This window comes from Magnolia sinica, chromosome 12 (genome assembly GCF_029962835.1).
Source record: "Magnolia sinica isolate HGM2019 chromosome 12, MsV1, whole genome shotgun sequence".
Lineage (NCBI taxonomy): Eukaryota > Viridiplantae > Streptophyta > Magnoliopsida > Magnoliales > Magnoliaceae > Magnolia > Magnolia sinica.
In genome coordinates, this window is record NC_080584.1 from 40276952 (window position 1) to 40296751 (window position 19800).

Below are 19800 nucleotides of genomic sequence, written 5' to 3' on the forward strand. Positions count from 1 at the left end.
CCATTAAAAGCTTATTGTGGGCTTTTGGGATCAAGCTGATATTTAATTTTTCCGTTAATCTAGGTTTTTTATTTTCAATCTTATCAACACGTTTGATGGTAAATAAAAACTAAGGAACTAGTACGGTGGGCTGTGGGAAGTATTTTAATGGTGGAGCGCTCATTCACCACTGTTTTCCTGTAGTGTGGTCCACCTGAGATTTTTATCTGCTTCAATTTTCTGTTCGTCCCCTAAATGTAAAATAATCTTGCAAAATGGATGGACGGCGTGGATATAGAATAAATACAACAAGGTGGGTCCCACGGTAAGGGCCGCACCATCCTACGCAAGGCCGAGGGCGCACCTAATCCGCTCCCTCTATAAAAAGAGGCGGTCAGACCGAAAGGGCGAGGAAGAAAAGGGGAAAAAATCTCGTAATATTTTCTCCTCGCTTACAATTCGATTGGAATCTTATTCAGGTAAATTCTCTTCACATCCGTCTTCTTAGCGTTTAGGGTTTTCACGATCTGTTTTTAGTTTCTGTTTATTATTATTATTATTATTTAATTCAAGCACCTTTCGGTTTCTTTTCGAAGATTAGATGGATTTTCTTTTATTTTTCACGGATTTGGAAACAGGGGGCGATGTGGTCTTGGGGACCATCTCAATTCGTAGGTTCTCTAGATCTCCAACCTACGTGGGGCCAGCCACTGGTAATCGCAACCATCGGTTGGTTGCCTCACCGTGGATGGCCTGCTTCCCCTTGAGGACTGTTAAAAGATGGATCAAATAGGAAGCCAGGCGATCCATCATCCGTACGGTCTATGGATTTGTTGTCCCCGTTGTTCTAGCCATTGTGATTGGAACTGTCGGTTGGTTGGGCCGTGTTGCGGATTAGTCCTTGCCGAAAAATCCCATTGATTAGATAATTCGGTGGCTGACTCTGACCATCAAACAGACAATTATAGGGGGTCCAGTCAATGCAATCTTTGTGTTGTGGGCCGATGCCAGAATTTCCACCGCATTCACTGTATCTGATTGCTGATATATATATATATATATAGTTTGCAACGGTCCCATTGAATAGAATAGATCTAAAATCAGTCTAATCATTGCTGAGTTGTATCAAATTTATCTCCTACAAAGTGGATTTTCTTTGTTTACATATGAGTCTCTTTGTTTTCTGCTTTAAGAGGTTTTCCATTTATTATCTGATTTGAAATATATCATATACTCTTACAGTTTATGGTGGATCATGCCAACAAACACATCTATCATATGCATTGCATATTTGGTGCCACTATGGATGTGGCACTGCCCAGATGGTGGCTGTCAAATGGACCGTTAGTGTTAATTTGGGTGGCATATATTTACCTAATCTAGACGTCCAAATTGTTGGCCCTAGAATGGATGTGGCACGGGGCATAAATTAAATTGGATGACCCTAGCCGTCAAATTGGTGGCCATTAGATGGGCATTTGAGAAGGAAAAGTGGCCATTGGCCATTTTCAAAGAAAAATGATTGTTTGCTGTGTGTTTTTGGGCCATGCTCCATATGGGGTCCATTATTTAGACCATTTGGATGGACGTATGTGTGTGGCATGCGTACAATATGATCCATGCTACGTAGGCAGGGTATGGTGTTATTTATTTATTATTCAGTATTTGGTTTTCACTATAGATTTGTTGTCACCTATGTGTATGAGACCAAAATGCCTTGGGGGCATGGGAGGTACCATGCCTCCATGTAATTGCAGCACTTGATACATACATGGACCGGCTTGGAACTGCCATAATCTAAAAATTTGCACTATTTGGTCTTCTATCTTCAAGAGATTCCATGTCCCTTGGGTCATGCTTGGCTTGGTTCAAGGTCTCCTGTTTGCTTGGAATGACTCTGTCCTCAAAAAGAACTCCTAAGTAGTGTGGAAGATGGCTCTGATGGCCACTCTATGGGCCTTATGGGAAGAGAGAAACAATCGCAGTTTTCGGGATCTCTCGAGCTTTCATTCTTCAATTTCTATTAAGATAATCTAGCATCTCAAGGAATGGTTGTTTAGTTTGAATCTCTTAGGCAACTCCATCGTTTCTTCGATCTTGGATTAGTCAGCTTCCTCGAAGCTTCATGTCGAGTTGTATAGTTGTCTTTTAGGTTTCTTGGTTGTTTCTGTGGTTCCTTTTTCTTTGTTTTGTTGGCTTAGGCGTTTTACCTTTTATATATTTCTTTTCAATCTTCCAAAAAAAAAAAAAACCCCTCGGTAAACAATAGCTGTTAAGATGACAACTATTATATTGATAATAGTCAATAAATTTCATCTAATGTAATGGATAGTAGTCGTGTAAATAACGACCACTAAAATAATAATGGTTGTCATGTCAGGCTTGTAAATATGTTAGATAAGGATGATTTTGACTTTGATCAATCAAAGAAAACTCCCACTTGATCAGAATTGGATTTACTGGATTCTAAACCAGAAAGGGGTGCCTGATGTTTTTCCCCAGATTCAACCTAGAAAATGGATCCTACCTCGGTTCGTCAATAATTAGCACCCACTAGGAAAAGGGAAATTTCCCCTTCTCTTTGGGATAGAGAGAAGAGGGTAGGTTATCTTCTTAGTTAAGTTAGGGAAGGAGGTACTGTTACAACAATTGGGATGTATAGAAAATATAAGCTATCGAGTCTTATGTTTCATGATGTGAATTGTGTCCTGATGTGCTAGGGGGCAAGTGCTGCCCATGCTTTGTGAATCGTGATCCAGATGGTTGATATGATTAGCGGTGTTTGCCAATCAAGCTCCTAGGTTTAAAGATTATAACCCTTCAATGTCTCAATGGCCTATGAATTGACGATTATAAAGGACAAAAACTGGGTGGCCAATATCTTTCAACTATAGTGCACCTTGCATTCAAAGTGTGGCTAAACAGGTTAATGGTTTGTATCAACAAAATGGTCACTATTAAAAAAAATCAATGTCTTAGCAAATATGGTTGTTATTTTTATGGAGTCTGCTCTTGCATGCAACCACGTGGGATATATGGCAAGATAACAATAGCACGCACACGCACACACACACACAGGTTAAGAGTTCAATTTGGCTAGATCCTAAAGATTTTACAGGCATCTCTTTCATGAATCTCTCGAGAAACAGGGTGGAAATGATCTGTGATGGGTGGAAACCGCCACAAAAAGGCTGTTGTCTAGCAGCAGCAAACTGCCAATTGGTGGAAAGTAAATATCAACAGTTGCTGTTTAGTTATTCTACAAAGCTTAGGAAATCTATTGTGGGTTTAGGTTGGGTAGGGTGCCATCAAGGTGGTCTTCTTTGGTTCTATGTGGTTAACTTAAGTAGGGTGGGATTTCTAAGAAAGTAGTGGGGCTAAACTCAAGGCTTATGATGATCTTTACAATAGATTGGGGATAAGAGAAGGTGAAAAATATGTCTTCAAACTTTCAACAATGAGAGAGAGCGAAAGGTTAGGGACCTAGATCATGTTAGATGCATTAAGAGCAATAACCATAGGGTACTTACGAAGGACAATGAAATCAATAAAAGGTGGAGAAGCTATTTTTAGAGCTTGTTAATGACAATCACTATGAGAGCATAGGGATAGAAGGAACTATAAATTCAAATGATGTTGGAGACCATAGATACTTCTGTAGGATTAGGAGAAAGCTAAAAATTGAAGAGAACCTCAGATCGGATGGTATACCAATAGAGGTTTAGAAGTGTATGTGAGATGCTGGATTATTTTGGTTGACAAACTTATTCAACAAGATTATAAGATCGAAGAAATGCCAGATGAATGAAGAAAAAGTAACATGATACCTATTTGTACGGATAAATGAGACATATATAGCTGCACTAACTATCATGGGATTAAACTTATGACCCATACTATGAAACTTTGGGAGAGAGTGATTGAGCAAAGACTAAGGCATGAGGAGAATATATAAAAAAACCAATTTGGTTTCATGCTTGGGAGCCTTTGGTGCTATTTTCCTACTTTGACTATCGATGGAGAAATATAGGGAGATGATAATCTCTATATTATTAGGGCTGTCAATGGGCCGGGCTTGGGCCTGCAAAATCAGAATTTTGAATAGGCCCGACCCGAAACAGTTCAAATTCCAGGCCGAGACCAGCCCTAGGCCCAGCTGGAAATAGTTCAAATTCCAAGCCGAGACCAACCCTAGGCCCGACCCATTGACAACCATATATATAATCTTTGTTGACTTAGAGAAAGCATAAGATGATCCCTAGAGAGTTAATTTGGTTGGTGTTGGGAAAGAAAGGAGTTTTAAGAGGACATATTAACATGATTAATGATATATATGATGGAGCAGTAAAAAATGTTAGGACCACTAGTGGAGAACAAGAGGTTGAATCATTGCTGTCATGCCCAACACGACTAATATATTGTAGATGTCTTTGCCAAAGAAATGGAGCAAATACCGACTGGAATTATACGACTACTCATTAGTAATGTTTTAAATAGTGATAGCGATAGTGTGTTGCGTAGCATTCAACCTTTTGTAGTGTGTGGCGTAAGCTACACGACACTTCTATTTTTTAATTTAAAAATAGAAAAATATGATAAATAGTAAGAAAAAAAATAAAAAAACAATAATATAAAAATGCCTAAAAGATGATTCATTTTTTTGTTCAAACAAGTTATTAATCATCACTGATCAAAAGCCAATTCACATACATAAACCAAATCAAATTATTATCACATCAACAACTTTTTAAGCAAACTATAATTAATAATGTCTAATCATAAGTACGAAAAGAAATTTAAATCCCACAGGTTGAGAGTATTAAGTATAAAACACAAAATATAATTGCCTTAAAAAAATACAAAATATAATGACCATTAAAAAAAGGTGTAGCGTACGCCATGCGCACGCTACATACGCTACGTGATTTGTTAATGCTACGTAGCGTCGTAGCTACGCTACGCTATTCAAAGCACTACTCACTAGGTGGTATGATTGGCAGAGGAGGGAGGCTTCATTTTCATATCCTAATTTTTTGTCCGGAAGACGCGGCGAGAATGTAAGCTTGCGTCATGGATCAACATTGAGCCCATACCTTTTCACATTGGTCATGGACAAGTTAACGAGGCATATGCAGGAAGAGATCCCATCGTATATGTTGTTTGCAGATGACATAGTTTTGATTACAGGATGAGGGATGGCATAAACACAAAGCTAGATTTATGGAGGGTGCTTTAGAATCTAAAGGATTTAAAAGCAGTCAGATGAAAACAGAGTATATGGAGTGCAATTTTAGTAGCAGTAGGAGTGAAACCAAGGAATTAGTTAAGATTGTTGGCTAAGAAGTTTACCAAAATGACCACTTTCAATATCTTTGGTCAATAACTAACGAGAGTGGAGACTGAGAAAGTTGTCGCCCACAGAATTCAAGTTGGGTGGAAGAAATGGAGATATGGCTTTGGAGTTTTATGTGATCATCATGTTTGCACTTAATTTTAAAGGAATTTTTATAGGCCACCTATAAGATCATCAATGCTTATGGGGATAGAATGTTGGGCAGTTAAGGAACAACATGTTCATAGGACGAGTTTAACTGAGATGAGGATGTTGAGATGGATGTGTAAGAAGACAAGGAAGGATACAATTAAAAATGAATGCACTCGAGGGAACTTGGGAGTAGTACCAATAGGTAATAAGAGTAAGGGAAAGCAGACTTCGATGGTTTCGTTATGTGCAACGGAGAACGAGAACCGTGACATGGATGGAGGTAGCAAGAAAAGACCCGATGACCGTCAAATTGATGGTATTGCCCTTAATAGAGTGGAATGGCAGAACGAGATTCATGTAGGCACCCTAATTAATTGGGATAAGGCTTAGATGATGATGATGATGGTACTAATGGGGCCTCTGTTCAGATGATCGGAACTGCCTAATGGGGCCACCCTAATTAATTGGGGAGGGGTGCCCAAATGGACATGGATGGAGGTAGCAAGAAAAGACCCGATGGCTGTCTAATTGATGGTATTGCCCTGAATAGAGTGGAATGGTGGAACGAGATTCATGTAGCCACCCTAATTGATTGGGATAAGGCTTAGATGATGATGATGATGCTAGTACTAATGGGGTCTTTGTTCAGATGATTAGAACTGCCAAATGGTGGTGGTGACTAGATTTGTACACGAGTCGAGCTGAGCCGAGCTTTGCCCAGCTCGTGCTCGACTCAGACTACTCGAGTCCCAGCTCGTGCTCAACTCAGACTGCTCGAGTCCTAGCTCGTGCTCGGCCCAACAGCTCGTGCTCGGCTCGGCCAAGTTCGAGCAGAGTTGGAGCCGAGTTTTCGAACTGACAGAGGAGGAAGAGAGGGAGGAAGAGAGGCCGTCAGCCGTGCGGGTAAGGGAGGATGAGGTAGTGAGTAAAGAGAGAGAGGGAAGAGCTTCGCCAGCCGGACTGACGGAGAGGGAGGAAGACGGCCGTGCGTTGGTGCGGCCGTGCGGGTAAAGGAGGATGAGGGAGAGTCAGAGAGTAGAGAGAGGGGGGGAGGAGAGCTTTGCCGGCCGGACTGACAAAGAGGGAGGAAGAGGTGGGGTAGGGTTAGGGTCGTGCGGGCGGGATGTATTTTGAAAAGGGGGTAGTTTTTTTTTTTGAAGGGTATATATACCCTGTACCAAGTCGAGCCGACTCGAACCGAGTTCGAGCAATATTTGAGTCGAGCCGAGTCGAGCTAGGTCCAGCTCGGACTCGACTCGAAATGTTCTGAGCTTCCAAAAAATGGCTCGACTCGGTTCGAACAGAGTTTCGATATGAGTTGAGTCGAGCTTTTTCGAGCCGAGTCGAGCGAGTTCCCGAGCTTTTGTTGCTCGTGTACAGCTCTAGTGGTGACTCCTAGATTATTTCAGATTCCAAGATCCTTGTTATCCAATATGTGTCCTTTTTCTGGATGGTTGCTTTTATTTTTCTTCATGAGCTGTATGTAGGCTACTGATCAATGGATGAGGATCTTCCAAGCTGGAAATTTTTTGTTCATCCCACATCCATGACAAGACTTGGCGGTAATGGTTTGTATCACCTAATGATGCAAGCTGATCAGGTCGTCAGAATGATAAGCTTGGGCTGCTGTTGATGGAAGCAGAAAAGCAACGACGGTGTTTGTCAAAGGATAAATGAACTCTGCTATTGGGTGAGCAACTCGGCAACGAATCGACAGCGATTGGTTCGGTGTGGTCACATTGCGACGTGAAGTCACAATTTCCCCCTGGTTTCTGTTTCCCATTGCTGAACTGCTTTCTGGGTACAATACTTATATGATTGCCATCATTGTCGAGTTGCTTGTCGGATCGATGAGCTTGTCTACCCTTTGACGACCACCATCGTTGTTTTTCTGCTTAGGTTGCTGGCAGCCTGAGTTTATTATTTCTATGATCTGATCCGCTTGCATCAGGTGGTATCAGAGGAGGAGATCACACTCGATGTGGTCCGTTTCCATGCTACCCTGCTGTTCGTTGTCATTCCTGCTGCTGAGTAAGTGACAATTCTGATCCGAACAATGTCAATTTGCCCCTGAGGTTCTTGTCAAAGCGTGTAGTTTGCTTATACTTCTGTGACCGTTGCTATCTTTTTTCGCTGTCCCTGCCACTCAGTCACTCATGGGTGACAAGACCAATCCGAACAATGTCCATTTGTTGCTGAGGGACTCGACAAATTGGTAGTTTTGCTTATCCTTTGGTGACTCTTGTCCTCATTTTCTGCTTCTGTTGAAAACCCATGCACATCACTACGTCGACTTGAGCGACCTGCATGACCTAACAATGGTCTCACGTAAACACAAACTGGTGCATTGGGATGCATGCCATGTTTGGATGTACCTGGAGTCTGGACCTTATTATTCCTTGTGGTCTGGTGGTTCTGGAAAATGCTTTTGTATCTGTGCCACACTCTTTTAAGGTTCTGTTTGGATTCTAAGCAGAGGAAGGGGTCAGCTGGAGGCCATGGTTCCTGAAAATGCTTGGTATCCATGTCGCACTCAAAAATCTATTATGCAATGCTTGGTGTAGGAATCCAAAATATTTGGTAGAGTCGTCAGGGAGGTTAGAACCAATGGGTTTTAACTTTTCTTCCGTTGTTTGTTAAGGATTCCCCACAAAATCCTGAATTTATCCAATGAATGGGAGTAAGTGCATAATACATAATTACAGTTAATATGAACTCATTATGTATTATAGATCAAAATCCCTAATGCATAATTACTGTGGGATCAACTCATTTTTAGGTGTCAACCAAACTGGGCCTTAGTTGTTCTTGGGATTTGGAGAATATATTGGCAGAAACCAGAAAAAAGCTAGTCATGTTTGTTTTGCCCTTTTCCTCTGAAAGTGAACTTCATACTTCCTATCATAGTTCTGAAACTTGGTGACTTGGCTGAATTTAACTCGAAGAGATTTCTAGCTGAGTCACCATGAAAATCATTGGCAAGCTGAACTCAGTTGAGAGTTGAGACTACATCTTTTAATATTCGTAGATAGTCAAGTGACTCTACCACCAAGCCATGCACTTCATCTTTGAAAGTTTTTGTCAACTTTTAATATTCGTACCAATTTAAATAGGTTTTATAATTTAGACACCCTTATTTATCCAGTAATTAAACATCAAGTCGAGTCTTCTTGTCAACCTGATCTGGCTGGACATTGAGTCGAGTTGAGTTTTTGGGTTTTTGAACTATGGTTCCTATTATTGGCAGGAAAAATTATCTGTTTTTTCATAATTACTGCAAAACAAAATTGTCAAATTCCCCTTTCAATGGAAATCTTATTTAATTTATTCCTTTATGGGATAACTGACAGAATGAGAGAGCGGTAACTCAGTGGATGCTGCATGACCTGCAAGATTTGTGGATTTTTCTTTTTCAAGGAAACTGTCCAAAGTGCCCCCTTAAGTTAGGACGTATAAATTTTCCAGAGAGCATAGGTTGTTTTGAATTAGTGCATATCTATATCTATTTCATTTTTCATTCTTCCTGGCAATCCTTCTCAAGTAATTAAAATTCTGATGCTTCCAACACTTTAAAGAAGGCCTGAGGTGATATTTGATTGTAACTGGATGTTGTGTTTCACTGGTATTTTTGGGAACTAATGGTGGCTTCATTTCTTGTAGCTTTCAGCAAGGAAAAGCTCTCTGTTTCATCTCTTCGATTACCACAACCAAGTTTCATGTCTGATCTTGACATCCAGACTCCTACTGCTTATGGTATATTTACCTCATGCTTAACTTTCTTTGACTGGGATACGTGTTTGCATGTTTGCCCATATAAGGTTTCTGGGTACAATACTTATATGATTGCCATCATTGTCGAGTTGCTTGTCGGATCGATGAGCTTGTCTACCCTTTGACGACCACCATCGTTGTTTTTCTGCTTAGGTTGCTGGCAGCCTGAGTTTATTATTTCTATGATCTGATCCGCTTGCATCAGGTGGTATCAGAGGAGGAGATCACACTCGATGTGGTCCGTTTCCATGCTACCCTGCTGTTCGTTGTCATTCCTGCTGCTGAGTAAGTGACAATTCTGATCCGAACAATGTCAATTTGCCCCTGAGGTTCTTGTCAAAGCGTGTAGTTTGCTTATACTTCTGTGACCGTTGCTATCTTTTTTCGCTGTCCCTGCCACTCAGTCACTCATGGGTGACAAGACCAATCCGAACAATGTCCATTTGTTGCTGAGGGACTCAACAAATTGGTAGTTTTGCTTATCCTTTGGTGACTCTTGTCCTCATTTTCTGCTTCTGTTGAAAACCCATGCACATCACTACGTCGACTTGAGCGACCTGCATGACCTAACAATGGTCTCACGTAGGGGCGTAACGGTGATACGGGGGCGTAACGGCCCGTAACGGTGCAAAATTTTTTTTTTGTCAAAAAAATATGAAAAAATATGGATTAAATCCGGAATATTCTAAGCATTCCAAATATGCATTCATTTATAAATTGGAACATGTTTATGGTGGTGTAACGGTCCACTCTTTGGTGAGAAGTTGTATCGGACTATCTGATGAATTTATGAACCAGATAACCTGAATTTGACTACAAAATTCATATATTTAATTTTCTAACTATCTACTATCAATGATAGATATATTAGAATGAATGTAATATGAAAATATCTTACATTTAAGTGTTTGCAATTATTTTTGAGGGCCAAAATTCATGCGTAAATAGAAAAAAATATATAAAAAAAATATAAAATGGCACCCCAAATATGTAAAATGCACATTAACATGTTCTACTATGATTAACACATCAAATGACATCATTAAAACAGCAAAAGAATCATTAAAAAATGATTTTTCGAATTTTCAAAAAAGGGCCAAAATAAATGCGTAAATAAAAAAAAATATAAACAAAATATAAAATGGCACCCCAAATATGTAAATTGCACATTAACATGTTCTACTATGATTAACACATCAAATGACATCATTAAAACAGCAAAAGAATCATTAAAAAATGATTTTTCGAATTTTCAAAAAAAGGGCCGAAATAAATGCGTAAATAGAAAAAAATATAAAAAAATATAAAATGGCACCCCAAATCTGTAAAATGCACATTAACATGTTCTACTATGATTAACACATCATATGATGTCATTAAAACAGCAAAAGAATCATTAAATAATGATTTTTCGAATTTTCAAAAAAAGGGCCAAAATAAATGCGTAAATAGAAAAAAATATAAAATATATATAAAATGGCACCCCAAATCTGTAAAATGCACATTAACATGTTCTACTATGATTAACACATCATATGATGTCATTAAAACAGGAAAAGAATCATTAAAAAATGATTTTTCGAATTTTCAAAAATAGGGCCAAAATAAATGCGTAAATAGAAAAAATATTAAAAAAATATAAAATGGCACCCCAAGTCTGTAAAATGCACATTAACATGTTCTACTATGATTAACGCATCAAATGACATGATTAAAACAGCAAAACAACTATTAAAAATTGATTTTTCGAATTTTAAAAAAAAAGGCCAAAATTAATGCGTAAATAGAAAAAAATATTAAAAAAATATAAAATGGCACCCCAAATCTGTAAAATGCACATTAACATGTTCTACTATGATTAACACATCAAATGACATGATTAAAACAGCAAAACAACCATTTAAAATTGATTTTTCGAATTTTAAAAAAAGGGGCCAAAATTCATGCGTAAATAGAAAAAAATATTAAAAAATTATTAAATGGCACCCCAAATCTGTAAAATGCACATTAACATGTTCTGCTATGATTAACACATCATATGACATGATTAAAACAACAAAACATATTAAAAAAAGTATAAATACCTATTTTTGACGAATTTCTGAAAAATGGCCCACCGAGCTTTGATTCAAAAAAATCTGTAATATAATGTATTTTTATCTCAAATACCTAGCCAAGGTTGGTCGCAATTAGTAGTAGAAGGAGTGAGAAACAGTTTGAAAGCAAGAGGTTTCAAAAAAACAGCAAAAACAGAGCTAAAAATGAAAAAAAAAAAAAAAAAAGTTACCGTTACAGGCCCGTTATGGGCCCGTAACGGCCCGTAACGACCATTACACCCCGTAACGGGCCCGTATCGGCCGATACGGGTACAAAATCGGGTATCGGCCGATACGACCCCGAAACGCGTAACGGTTCCCACCGTTTTGGTGACTCTTGTCCTCATTTTCTGCTTCTGTTGAAAACCCATGCACATCACTACGTCGACTTGAGCGACCTGCATGACCTAACAATGGTCTCACGTAAACACAAACTGGTGCATTGGGATGCATGCCATGTTTGGATGTACCTGGAGTCTGGACCTTATTATTCCTTGTGGTCTGGTGGTTCTGGAAAATGCTTTTGTATCTGTGCCACACTCTTTTAAGGTTCTGTTTGGATTCTAAGCAGAGGAAGGGGTCAGCTGGAGGCCATGGTTCCTGAAAATGCTTGGTATCCATGTGGCACTCAAAAATCTATTATGCAATGCTTGGTGTAGGAATCCAAAATATTTGGTAGAGTCGTCAGGGAGGTTAGAGCCAATGGGTTTTAACTTTTCTTCCGTTGTTTGTTAAGGATTCCCCACAAAATCCTGAATTTATCCAATGAATGGGAGTAAGTGCATAATACATAATTACAGTTAATATGAACTCATTATGTATTATAGATCAAAATCCCTAATACATAATTACTGTGGGATCAACTCATTTTTAGGTGTCAACCAAACTGGGCCTTAGTCGTTCTTGGGATTTGGAGAATATATTGGCAGAAACCAGAAAAAAGCTAGTCTTGTTTGTTTTGCCCTTTTCCTCTGAAAGTAAACTTCATACTTCCTATCATAGTTCTGAAACTTGGTGACTTGGCTGAATTTAACTCGAAGAGATTTCTAGCTGAGTCACCATGAAAATCATTGGCAAGCTGAACTCAGTTGAGAGTTGAGACTACATCTTTTAATATTCGTAGATAGTCAAGTGACTCTACCACCAAGCCATGCACTTCATCTTTGAAAGTTTTTGTCAACTTTTAATATTCGTACCAATTTAAATAGGTTTTATAATTTAGACACCCTTATTTATCCAGTAATTAAACATCAAGTCGAGTCTTCTTGTCAACCTGATCTGGCTGGACATTGAGTCGAGTTGAGTTTTTGGGTTTTTGAACTATGGTTCCTATTATTGGCAGGAAAAATTATCTGTTTTTTCATAATTACTGCAAAACAAAATTGTCAAATTCCCCTTTCAATGGAAATCTTATTTAATTTATTCCTTTATGGGATAACTGACAGAATGAGAGAGCGGTAACTCAGTGGATGCTGCATGACCTGCAAGATTTGTGGATTTTTCTTTTTCAAGGAAACTGTCCCAAGTGCCCCCTTAAGTTAGGATGTATAAATTTTCCAGAGAGCATAGGTTGTTTTGAATTAGTGCATATCTATATCTATTTCATTTTTCATTCTTCCTGGCAATCCTTCTCAAGTAATTAAAATTCTGATGCTTCCAACACTTTAAAGAAGGCCTGAGGTGATATTTGATTGTAACTGGATGTTGTGTTTCACTGGTATTTTTGGGAACTAATGGTGGCTTCATTTCTTGTAGCTTTCAGCAAGGAAAAGCTCTCTGTTTCATCTCTTCGATTACTACAACCAAGTTTCATGTCTGATCTTGACATCCAGACTCCTACTGCTTATGGTATGTTTACCTCATGCTTAACTTTCTTTGCCTGGGATACGTGTTTGCATGTTTGCCCATATAAGGTTTCTGGAAATGTTGGTTTCGTTTTGCTGAAAACTAGCTTAGTTTACAGTTGGAGAGATCAACTTTCAAATAAAGATAAAAAGCGTAGAAGATTTTGATCTGAAATATTCTAAATCAAAGCATAGTTCTGGAACACCATTGGTCAATTTGAAACTTGGCAGAGTTGACTTGTTGAGATTTCAAGCCAGTCTAATGGAAACTTGTTGATTGTCATGACTCAGTTGGGTCTTGACCATGGTCATTGAGTCGGCTTGGAATCTCAGCATGACTTGACTTGAGTCACTGGTCCAGTCAGCTGGCTAAACTTAAAAATGCAAGAGGCAAGAATTGAAGGGCCAACAACATCTAACAAAGCCAGAGCACGCTTCCATGGAACTACACTCTCAATTGTGTGTTGTTCCGGGGATTCTAATTAATGCAAGTTCTTTTCAACAATTTTAAATGTATTAAATAATTTAAATTTAGTTATTAAAATATGGAGTCGAGTCAATTAAGGACTCGGTCAAATCTGAGTTGACCCTCCCTGGCTAGACATTGAGTTGAGTCGAGTTTTTGTGTTTTTGAACTATGATTCAAAGCTGATTAAACTTATGGTTTATACCTGCTTGGGTCTGTGAAAGAGTTTGCTAAATTGATTTTTTCTCTTTGAAATACAAAATTACCAGAAAAAAGGAAAAAAAGAAGGAAAAGAAGAAAAGAAATCAAAAACAAAATCAGAAAGAATCTTTGACATATCTTTGGCAAATGTGCACGAGAAAGAAGAAACAAAATGCTAATTTCGATCTTATCTCCTGATTGGTAGAAAGGGCAGCATTATATGGATTTTTTTTGGTCATCTAGAGAGAGAGAGAGTCTCACACACTAGTTTTATGTCCAACTAGTTGGCATGTGGGGCCCACCATGGTATTTGTATGACATGTTGTCTGTCCAGCAAGGATGTGCGTGCCATGTGAATGTGGAGTTTTTTGGGCATTTGTTCATTGTTTTCTATGGTGTGCCACACCTAATGGTTGGATCGACCTGATTTTTGGGGCATCCCATTTCATGGTGGGACAACCTTATTGGACGGGTGAGATGTCATACAAACACCATGGTTGGCCTCACATGCTGATTAGTTGGAAGTACAACTAGTTGTGTGTGTGTGTGTGTGTGTGTTTAACAGAAGCATGGATTTTGGTGGATGGGGTAGATCCATTCGCTGAGGCAAATGCTGAGGACTCTAGCGCTGGTTCGAAGGAGTACGTGCATGTGCGCACACAACAAAGGAATGGTAGGAAGAGCTTGACCACTGTTCAAGGGTTGAAGAAAGAGTTTAGCTACAATAAGATCTTGAAGGATCTCAAGAAGGAATTCTGCTGCAATGGTACGGTCGTCCAGGACCCAGAGCTTGGCCAGGTGCATAAAACTCTCTCTCTCTCTCTCTCTCTCCCTCCCCCCCCCCCATTGTGTAATGGTACGTTCATGTATGGTAGTGTATTTATATTCATATTTAATGATGCCGTGGTGTGCAGGTCATTCAACTTCAAGGTGATCAGCGCAAAAATGTCTCCACTTTCCTTGTTCAGGTAATTCCTCACCATTGCTGTGCTTTCCTCGTTTCTTTTTCTTTTTTCATTTTTCTACAGACAGTGCTGACTCTCTCTCTGTCTGCATGTTAAGGCTGGGATTGTGAAGAAGGAACACATCAAAATTCATGGTTTTTAAGTCTTGAGCTTTCGAATGTCAAGGAGAAAAAAAAAAAAAACATACCTTGGATGCACTCTTATATGTAAGGTTAGTTGGGCACCGTACATTTGGTAAGTCCATGTTTGTGATGATTTTAGAAGTATAATTTCTGGTGGAGGATATATTGAGAGCCATGCCATGTTTGGGGGCCTTAAATTTTAGTAAGCATCTTTGCTACTGTCAAGAGTCATATTCTCTTGTTTTACTGTTGAAAACCATTTTCTCTTGTAGTCTCTCTCTCTCTCTCTCTCTCTCTCTCTCAAATTGATATGCTTGTTGTAGATGTTGGACGTTCTGATATCGCTTGATTTCTTCAATCCAATGGTTCACATTGTCTGGAGTAGGGGTGGCCTGACCCAGCCCTGGTGGGCAATCCCTCTAGGTCTTGTCTAATCATCAACTTGGTCACTGTTATACAAAAGAATGCAACGATTTGAAGAGAGGCATGTATGTACGTCTCTAGTTTAAAAAGTATTTTTGGATACAGGGTCATGTTTCTATGATCAAAACCATTTATATAAATGAGATTGATCATGGATGAAGGCAATATTGCAAAACATTTCGTAGATTTGGACAAGCCTTTTATTATGCTACCACTCTTTACCATATCGGCCCAGCTCATCATGGCACTTGGACTAGGGCTGAGCCAGGGAGGGACAACCTCAGGCAGGCCATTGCCACCCGTTGTACGGAGACAGTGAAATCTAGCATGATTTTGGATGGAGCAGGGTGATGAGACCATGGGCTCGGCTCTACATTGCAATAAACTGTTACCAAAATCCCATCTGTCCAAATCGTAGATCCACTTTAGCAAAACGGGGGGTAGCTGCAAAATCAGATCGGTTTGAAAATGCTAGCGTTTGGTCAGGGGATGCTTTTCCTCGCAGTAATGGGAAAACATTGACATTTGATTTCTCTATTTGTGGGCATCGAGCAGATTAGCATGCTTCGATTACAATATGCACGGTTTGTGGATGATTTGGATTGAGGTCAACACCTTTAATTATTATTATTTTTGTTTTTTCAATGTGCGAGTTGCATGCATTAGCATGGATTGCTGTAAATGGCCCGGCCTGAGGCAATCAAAGTTGAAATTTTGGATAGGGCCAGGCCTGGATAATTCAAAATCAGGGCTGAAGCTGGCCCGTCCCTGGCGAGTCTGAAGGTTTATGAGACTCTTTATATTTCAAGGAAAATTATTAAGTGATCATGGTATTAAAATAGTGCCAAGGTTGGTTTTTATTTTTATTTTTATTTTGGGCATCCCTTGTCTACAATGAGGCCTATCGTATACACGGTTTGGATCACTAAAATGCAGCCCAGATTCAATGACCACGATTGCCACTTATCTATGTAAAATCTTAGGATGTATTTTAGCGAACCTCTGTACCAGCAAACTCTCCAAATAAACAACGCTTCTCTGCATACCCACTCTCACCCATAGGACTGTCCCCGGTGCCCATGAGATTCCGTGCCTATTCTCACCCATTGGATCATGCTTATGAGATGCCACTCTCGTATTTGTATAAATCAGAGTAGCATGCATCCAAACGGCTGGTATCGAAACCCATAGGTGGTGAAATCCCACTACGGCTTGTGTGGGTTTGTGGTGGGTGCGTGTGTAAAAAAAAAAAAAAAAAGGCTTGTATCGAAGATGAGTAAAATAATCAAGCTGGAATCTATCATGGTTAACATCCAAAAATATACAATTCGAAAAGAATACTCTTAAGTGAGCTTGAGAGCTTGTACAATTTATAAATAACGAATATGTAAAGATGTAAAAACTGTATATATATATATATATATATATATATTAGAGTCATGTGTACCTATGCATGTGTACACCTTTGCACACGTGTCATGAGCATCTAATTCAAACCGTCCATGTGATGCAGAATCCTACGAAACCCCAAGGATTTTTATTTTATTTTATTTTATTTTATTTTTACCATGATCTAAAATTCTGGTGGGCCATATCAAAGAGTAATTCAAATCAAGGGAGCAAACTATTTTCAATTTTCATAGCCCAATAAAGTTTTGGATCGAAGTAAAATTTGAGCCTAGGGGGTTTCATGAGGTGTTGTTTCCCATGGATTGTAACGACAGTGAAAATTTAAATAAATAAAAGATTTTTTTTTAAAAAATATTATCTTTATCTTATCTCTATCCTATTTTTGTCTTTTCTTTATTCTACTCTATCCTATCACTATCTTATCTTTATCTTATCTTTATCTTATATTTATCATATATTTATCTTATCTTTATCTTATATATACCCATAAACATTCCCGTATCCCTCAAAAAGGCACCCTGCGACAACTGAGAAAGGAAGATAGTATTTTGGATAGCTTAGATTAAGTATGTTTATGGTTTTTTTTTTTTTAGTATTTTACACATTTAATTTGACTCGATCTATGCAATGAACAGTGTGGATCGGCCACACGTTCATTGCATTTGATTATGGGTTGATACAATGTATATGCGATAGAGGTTTAACATTCTATGCAAAATTTCTAATTGTGATTGGTGTGCACCTAGTCGAATCAGATTAGAACTATATGGATCATACGATCTTTAAAGCCAAAATATACAAGGGCCCTAATTTTTAGATCAATCCGATCATCGGATGGGTCACATTAGTCAGATCTAGAAATGGTTAATAAAGAAAGCTTAGATTTCTGCGCAAGTGTTGTTATCACTTGGTGTAGAAGATCAAGATGGGCCATCGGTGTATGTGTAGTTAGATCCACACCATTCATCTAATGTGTAGAAGCAAAACATGACAGGACCTCAAGAATCTGAATGATCTAATCATCTAATAGGCCACCTCAATCAAGCAATTTCTATTCAATTTTATAATCTTAAAAAGGAAATAAAAGATAAAAATCTAAATAGAATTTTAATTATTTGATCATTTAGGATTTGATCACCTAGGATGTTAATCAATGGTGGGCCCCACCATGTAATAAAATTAGATGAATAATAATATCGTTGATATAATTGATAGGACCTTAGAATTCAAACTATTCTAATTACCTTGCGGAGTCTATACTACTAGACTTAGGTGAGTAACCTAACGTGCCTCATGATTCATTAGAATTAAAATAAATTATTTGTGATGGTTTAATTGATTGATGTACTGATTTGATATTTTGTTTTAATATTATATGATGTGGTAAATTATATACTAATTTGTGCCAAATTATATGGATGATAATAATTGTAAGTTGAATTTACTTATTAAGACAAGTATCTCTGAAAGTTATAAAAATGATACATTCATATGTCATCCCTCTTTCATTAGATTTATATAATGCATGGTCAATCTCAAGGGCCATCCTTGGAAGAAATGTCAATCCTGGTAGAGCATTACTAGATGCGGGCTATGCCCAAGCCAACCGAAAGATGGAAGCCTACCTAACGGGTGGATGCGGGTTGACGACCTTCAACTCAAGCAGATGGACGATCATCCCATCTGATGCATTCATACACTATTTGTACCCATATTATTGTAAATATATTTTTAATACTTTGTATTATTTTAATTGCTATGATTATGAACCATGCTGGATTATGTCACTAAACCTAGCCAGCTTACCATGTTATTGATGGAAAAACCGTACAGAGGAGCCATTAGCAGATGATATGGCACAGGAACCAGAAGGATCTACCGTACCTGAACACGACGCATGTAAAACGTAGCCATACTTGTCTGAAGACGAAGTGGTGACATTAGACAATTTTTGGTTATGTGATTTACTTGCTAGAATAGTTTGATTAGCGTATAATGCATATTGGTATTGATTATGAGATTTTAAGAAATTGTTTAGATTTATTTCATTGAAACAATGTTTATATGGAATAAACATATTTATAGTATGATGTTATAATAAATGAATGATTTTTAAGGTTTATTTTATCTTAATGGTCGTCAAGATTTATATATGCCTGGTTGATTGGTGGTAAGTGTTATGTATGTGTGATTGGAATTGTGGTGGAACTTATACTAAATGTAATTATCACCTCTGATTAAACTGATCAATGAATTAAGTTACTACACTTTGTGTATGAGTTATGAGTTGAAATTTGTGTCTGAGGGTGCACACTCTATACCCGAATTTCGGGGCGTTACAGTTTGGTATCAGAGCGTTAAATTAATACCATAAGTGACATATAGGTTGTGAACCCATACATGCATAATGCGTAGGTCCCTGGAACTAGAAACCTACACTTATGACTTCCATTTATAATACTTTTATATAATAAGAAACTTAAAAATATAACTTATAAGGCATTATTATTATTTAGAGTAAAAACTAAACTTATTCATATAATTACATTCCTTGGAGACCTGAATCTGGACCTTTGAACAAATTTTAAAGTAATTTAAGTTGTGATGTACTGCTGGACAACAATGGACAACAGAAATCACTTACCTTAAAAAATTGTAATTAAAGAAAAAAGCCTAATCGTAACTATCGAAGAGTAGATTAAATAAAAAATAATTAGATAATTCGAATCTGACAGATACTGTGCTGATTTTGGGAATTAGTGCAGGCTGGTTAGAAATCGTCCAGATTTGAACAGGTCTGATTGTAGGAATTTTTGAAAATTCTATGGCTACCTGATTGAGCTGAAATTTTATGAAAGTATTGTATACTCATGTAGAAACCTCCAGAAAAATTTTGAGCTACATTTAGAAGTTCTAAGCGTGTAAATTAATGATTGGAACAGTAGCCATTGATAGTGAGCTGGTCTCTCCATAATGTAGTACTACTAACTTGATGACTTGTAGAATTTTCTTTGTTATTAGTGCTAAGGTACTTTGAT

General features: G+C 38.1%; 1 protein-coding gene across 1 annotated transcript; it reads left to right on the plus strand.

Moving 5' to 3' along the window:
• The first annotated feature begins 370 nt into the window (after positions 1–370).
• LOC131221258 (protein translation factor SUI1 homolog) lies at positions 371–15197 on the plus strand. Its single transcript, XM_058216462.1, has 5 exons — positions 371–458; positions 13087–13179; positions 14435–14640; positions 14757–14810; positions 14905–15197. Exons 2-5 carry the CDS (start codon positions 13143–13145, stop codon positions 14947–14949), a joined length of 342 nt encoding a protein of 113 aa, XP_058072445.1. The 5' UTR covers positions 371–458; positions 13087–13142; the 3' UTR covers positions 14950–15197.
• Positions 15198–19800: the final 4603 nt, after the last annotated feature.

Coding starts and splice junctions, on each gene's coding strand:
- LOC131221258 (XM_058216462.1), top strand. CDS start 13,143: ATGTCTGATCTTGACATCCAGACTCCTACTGCTTATG. Junction 14,641..14,756: donor AGGACCCAGAGCTTGGCCAG/GTGCATAAAACT, acceptor CGTGGTGTGCAG/GTCATTCAACTTCAAGGTGA. Junction 14,811..14,904: donor TCTCCACTTTCCTTGTTCAG/GTAATTCCTCAC, acceptor CTGCATGTTAAG/GCTGGGATTGTGAAGAAGGA.